The sequence below is a fragment of the Antrostomus carolinensis genome, unplaced genomic scaffold (genome assembly GCF_000700745.2).
Source record: "Antrostomus carolinensis isolate BGI_N321 unplaced genomic scaffold, ASM70074v2 scaffold51373, whole genome shotgun sequence".
Classification (NCBI taxonomy): domain Eukaryota; kingdom Metazoa; phylum Chordata; class Aves; order Caprimulgiformes; family Caprimulgidae; genus Antrostomus; species Antrostomus carolinensis.
In genome coordinates, this window is record NW_010304221.1 from 1 (window position 1) to 6,328 (window position 6,328).

At 37.8% G+C, this 6,328-nt stretch overlaps 1 protein-coding gene across 1 annotated transcript; it reads left to right on the plus strand.

The window, feature by feature from the left end:
- Nucleotides 1-1,073: 1,073 nt before the first annotated feature.
- On the plus strand, nt 1,074-3,524 carry LOC104519107 (transmembrane serine protease 12; the record flags this gene model as incomplete). Its single annotated transcript, XM_010164353.1, has 3 exons — nt 1,074-1,345; nt 2,131-2,273; nt 3,288-3,524. Coding segments are annotated over 3 exons (652 nt in total), but the record flags the coding sequence as incomplete, so codon positions are not given.
- Nucleotides 3,525-6,328: the final 2,804 nt, after the last annotated feature.

Below are 6,328 nucleotides of genomic sequence, written 5' to 3' on the forward strand. Positions count from 1 at the left end.
ATTTATTTATCTAAACATATATATAAAAATATATAGATATAGATATATCTATATCTAGATAAATATTTATTAATCTAAATAAATAAATATTTTTCAATATTTATTTACAATTCATGGGTTTTAACACTATTTCCATTTTTCCTCTTTAACAGAACCAACAATTTGACACTTAACTATTTTTTTTTTGACAGTGTGGTAATACCACTCCTCAGAACAGGCCTTTTAGTTGTACTTAGAGCAACTCTGCTGCCTTTCAGCTATTTCATCACTGCTGTCTTTCCTGCAGTCTTTAACACAGTTGCAAAATCTGCACACTAGTTCATGCAAGTTCCTATCGACTGTGTTGATGTAACAATGATCTGAGGGTAACTGAACTGCAAGAATCTCTAAACTTCAGAATTTTATCATTTATCAGGATTTGTTAGAGATCTCCTTGTTTCTTTAAATGCGCTTTTACAAACAATAATTTAGAGAGGCATTATATTGCAAATAATAAATTTAATTTTTATCTTACCCCCTGGAGAATTTTGGAGGTTAATCTGAATTTTGTAGCCTGCCCTTTTCTCATCACAGGCCAAATTCAATTCCCACTTAATATCAGTAAAGACGTTTTTTCAACATAATTTAATAGAAGTTAGGGCTGAATGACATCTAAATTAAGTATTAAGTTGCTATTCATTATTTGTAACTTCTAGTTAATGGCTTTCCCAAATCTAAGTACAAGCACAGTCTTTATAAGCATTGTGGGTATAAGCCTACTTTCTTTCTGCAAAATAAATCCATGTTTTTATCTTTTTCCAAAGAATTTCTCCTGGGCGGCCTCTGCTGAGATGGGGTGGGGAAGCAAAATCTGAGTATCAGCATAAAACATTAATCCAAAGCTAAGCAGCATTAGGTAAACTGAGTGTTCAAAACAGATAGAACTTGTTCCAGAAAATATTTACTACAGAATTTTCAATGTATATTCCTACAGGTGCATAAGCCAACAGTAAAACAAATGGTTAAAACACCCTCAAGAAACATATTTACTTTAAAATAATTGTAAAAAAATAAATACGTTCATTTTCTCTTAGGGACCCATATTCCTGGAGAGCTGTTTTGGGTGTGCACAACCTGTGGAAACACGACGAACACACAGCAAAAAGAAATATCAAAAGCATCACTGTGCACCCAGAATTCAAGAGAGAAACGTTTGAAAATGATATTGCGTTATTTGAACTGGAATCTGCAGTACGCTACAGTGACTACATCCAGCCTGTCTGCTTACCTCCTGCGTACCCTGCCCTACACACTGACAATGAGACAGGCTGCTTCATTAGCGGCTGGGGACGGACAGCAGAAAAAGGTAAACATTTTCTTGTGTTATTGATCAAGTTATAAACTACATAATACTGAGTTCCAGTCCCTCAAGCTCATTGAGAACTGAATTTGTTCAGGTTATAGTCTCATCACACATCATCATTAAATCCTTCTGCAACTGAGTAGCTGTTTTCAGTGTTTCTTCCACTGAAAGCAGATGAGATCTACACAGATGGAACCACACGCATCATTTTTCTAGCCTTTCTTCCAAATATAACATGAAAAAAGGAAAATAAACTAGCCTGACTTTCAGATTCCTGGTACACCTACTCCACGTTGTCTGCTAGAAAACTTACTGAAAAACAACAGTTCTGATGCTGTTCTCTGTGAACTTAGAGGTCCCCATCTATTTTATAAATGCCTGAACTCCCTCAAATTCTTTAATCACAATGAGAACAACCTTTGTCTGATGTCAGTTGGAGGAGCGCATCTTTCCTGCATGGAAATTTCAGGGACAGCTGAAGATCTTATGAACTTGTTTGATTAAGTCACCTGTGACATTTTGAGCAAGGCTAGTGAGTGGTAGTGTTCTCATCAGTGTTTCTTCAGAATAAGAATTGGAAAAACTACATCAAATCCAAGTCTGTAAATCCTTTCCCCGCTTATGTTTGAATCCATCAGAAGTCGGCACAATCTCTAAACACGTTCATGTCTAAACATGTACAGAAACATGCTTAAGCTGGCTAAACAGGAAGAAAGAGCACAGTAAGAATGGCTACGCACACAAAGGCATAAATATTTTACCTTGGTTTATGCTCTTTTCCATTAAAGGGAAAACTTCAGCTGTGTTAAACGAAGCACAGGTGGAAATCATTCCTTCTAGCGTCTGTAATCGTTCCGATGCCTACGGAGGTCTGATTAGCGACAACGTCATTTGTGCTGGCTCTCCGTTAGGAGGCATCGATACCTGCCAGGTAAGAATGAACATCGTGCCCCACCTGCCACGAGCCAGACTCTCAGGGGCATCGTGATGACCAGCATTTGTAGCATAATTAATTAAAATGGCACAAATACTGAACAGAAAACATGTCAAACTGCAAAAGAAGCATCAATAGAAAGAGGTGAGATGGTGATTGCAAAGAAAAGACACTTCAAAAACATACACAAAGAATTCAGTGATGCTGACAAGGCAGAAGGAGCAAGTTACAGGAGAAAAGACCACAAACATTTACACAACACTTACCACAAAGATGTCAGTAAATAATAGTCCATGACACAAGCACGTGTAAGGATACACACACACCTATCACTGTACGTATGTTCTGTGTGTGAGGAACACGAGTGTCTCGCCTGTTTTTGTGCTTCTGAGAGAGCAGCAGCATTTATGGTTCAGTGATACGGTGAGAGTTTTATTTAAATGCTGAGCAGTCAGCATCTCTTTGTCAGAAAAGACAATTCTCAGGTCAAAAGCAGTAGCGTGCGAAAGCTGAGGCACCAGTTGTGATATGGAGACATTTATAATTAAAAACCATAACATTTTTTGTAATTCCTGCTTTCCTCAGCACTTTTCCTTTAAGTAGGTGATACAGCAAAGATTCAGGGTTGTGTATTCATTACCGTGTTTCTTGGTACTTACACATTGTGTGGACAATATATTCTCATATTGATTGATAAGTGAGAAATTTTAGAGACAAGCCTTAGAATGAAAAGGTGCAGAAAGAAAAACAACAACAGAACTGTCATTAAAGACACTGACACTAATGCAGGCAAGGCAGTGTCACCCAGCAGCACCGAATCTTAATTTGATCTTCATTTGTCTGTGAACAACTATCCATGTATTTCTGTCATTATTGCTACCCAGTTAATTTAGCTGATATAAAATAAGTTGGATTTTTTTTTTAAAGAAGTGGATGTATTACTGACTTAATTCTCCTTTGTCTCCTGGAAGGGAATGTACATTACTAGTTTTTTATATTGTGTATTTATAGGGAGACAGCGGCGGACCTTTAGCGTGCTATCACCCTCGCACCAACAAATATTATCTCATAGGGATCGCTAGTTTTGGGATTGGCTGTGGCCGACCAAAATTCCCTGGGATCTATGTCCGTTTATCTCAATACAGAAGATGGATAAAATCAGAACTTGTGTTGAGTAACAAGGCTGGGAATCCTGTGAGCTTTACACTTTCCATCTTTCTGACCGTGATACGTATCGTCCTTGCGTAGACTTTCTAAAGGGACAAACCCTTGCGTCATCATCGTCACAGAGGTTTGGTCTGTCCTGTTACAACTCTGAAAAGAAAGCTAACTCCTGCTTCAGAATAAATCCAAGAGCCAAAGGAAGTACGCTTATTTTTCATAAATCCTGTTTGTAATTGTGTTAATCTCTTTTGTTTTCTGCCTTTGATATCCATAGAATCATGGAATGGTTTGGGTTGGAAGGGACCTTCAAGCTCATCCAGTTCCAACCCCCCTGCCAGCAGCAGGGACACCTTCCACTAGACCAGGTTGCTCAAAGCCTCAACCAACCTGGCCTTCAACACTTCCAGGGAAGTGTTTAGTTGTCCATACTAAATGCTAACAGCCTCCACCCTAATAATGACATTGAATAGAGAATGGTTATCAACTGGAAATGCTTTTTTCCTACCCTCTTTCCGTGCTTTCCCAGCTATCAGAAGCTCGGGCACCACTTAGTAACACCATCACTATTTTGTAGACGGCAGAGATGCTCCCTCTGCCGGGTGAACACCAACAGAGCACAAAGGGTGTTTAGTTCACAGTGGATCCGCTTACTGAAAAAGGGGAAAAAAAACCCCAACCAAACCAAACCTGCAGAAAGATAAAAGGTATTCTCCACTCATTGTTTTTAGTGATGACTAAAATCTATGCACAAATAAGTTAGGGCTCTGATTGCTGCAAGGACACATCAGACACAAGATCTCTGGGTGTTGTTTCACAGAGAAAATATTAATTCTTGGCCACTGTTAAAGACCTGATACCACGCAACGTAGGCAGGTTTGGTCAGAACCACCGTGGTGCTACGTTAATTAAAAACAAAGAACATGAGAATTCTATTTTGGCGACTTTATTTACCAAGGTCAAAATTTGCAACCATCTAATTGTTTCAACAAATATTTACAATTCATATAAAGCATGTACTTTTGTTTGGAAATAACCAGCAGAACAGTATTAGGTACTATATATCTCTTACTCTCAGGATAGAAATTTAATTCTCTTACAATCTAGATTTTGAAGTAAATCCCAAATAAGTACTTCATGATAAGTGATTACTTCAAGAGCAAACTCATGTTACTGTTTAATATTTCCATGATGAAAAATAAGCTGCTCTTTCCAAAACACTATTTTAAGAGGATAAAAATTTACTAACATTATGTCTGGCAGCACTAGAGTTGTTTCACTCGCTGAATACAGACAGAATTGGCCACCATTGTTTTCTTTTGTTTTTGTACAGTCTTAACACTTGATAGCTATTTTATTTTTAAATCATTATTCCGTATTACAAAAGAAGGTAAAGGAACAACAGCACACAGTGAGGATCAAAATACCACACAGAGGAGTTACCCAATTAGTTTCAGGACTGTAGGTCAAACCCTCTTAAACATACGCCAGAGAGCATACGCGCACCCGATGGGAGACAGAGCGGAAAGGTCCAATTCTCCGCGGTGCTCAGCACCTTCCGAGGGATCCAATCTTCCTGAAATTCCACTACCAGGAGCAGGAGGCTCCAAACACCTCTTTTAACAGTTCCCTAATGTCATGACTTTCTCAGCCTTGCTCATTATTTCTGATGTGCAACAAACACACTCTTTTTTTCTTTCTTTTTTTTTTTTTATTTGACATGATCGCCAACACAAACGTCTGCTCCAGTTGGGCCTAAAGGAAATGGAACGAACGTGGATCATGTCCAGAACAATCAGAAACTTTAGAAAAAAAAATAATATATATTTTTTGAGCCTACTAAGAATGTGATTGTGGAATGCAGTCTTTCTCATACCGCTTGCCAAAAGCTCTGCTTGCTAAGAAGTCCGTTAATTCAAAGAGGAGTAAAGTAAAAAAAAATACTGACTGACCATACGATAAGCATTACACATCTAGGGAGTGAGTACACCTTTGAATTTCATTCAGATCTGAGCTAGCACAACACACACACGTAGCTCTAACACCTTTTTAATAGCATAGTCCATAGTGCAATTCCCGCTGACATAACTGGAAGCAGGATTCAATCCTAACTATGGAAAATAGTGTATTTATGATTCATGCAATAAGCACTGCATACACGTTTTTCTATTTCACAGAATCACAGAGTGGTTGAGGTTGGAGGGGACCTCTGGGAGTCACCTTGTCCAACCTCCCTGCTCGAGCGGGGTCACCTAGAGCAGGTTACCCAGGACCACATCCAGACGGCTTTTGAGTATCTCCAAGAATGGAGATTCCAAGCCCAAAAGAGTCCTGATCACGTTAAACATTTAATTTTCACCTGAAACAAATTAAAATCATACAAACTAGAATCTCTGATAGCAATCAGATCTAATGTGCAGGTATCATCAACTGGGGGGAATAAAAAGCCCTGATCTCTCTCTTTTTTTTTTTTTCTTTTTTTCTTTTTTTTCCCAATACTCTTTATGATCCTTTTTTTTTTTTTTTTTGCAAGTTGCCTACAGACATACAAAATTAATTCAAATATCTCCTACGCCAAAAAGGATCTCATTTGACTTTGTACTATCCATAAAAATATAGGCTTGAAAATCTGGTTCACAAAATATTTCATTTGTTTACTAAAATGAAATATAGAAACTGTCAAAATACGTATATAAACTCAATTTCAGAATTTGCAAAGATCACAATTTAGCTACAAAATATACCATCCATCTACCTGGTTTCAATAGAATAATTTCTTACAAAGATACCATTACTTTGCAAAATATCACCTACCTTACAAAATTAGCCTGGAAATTTCGCACTACTTTCAGCATATAAACCATATATTAGAACCTCATTAACCCTTTGGT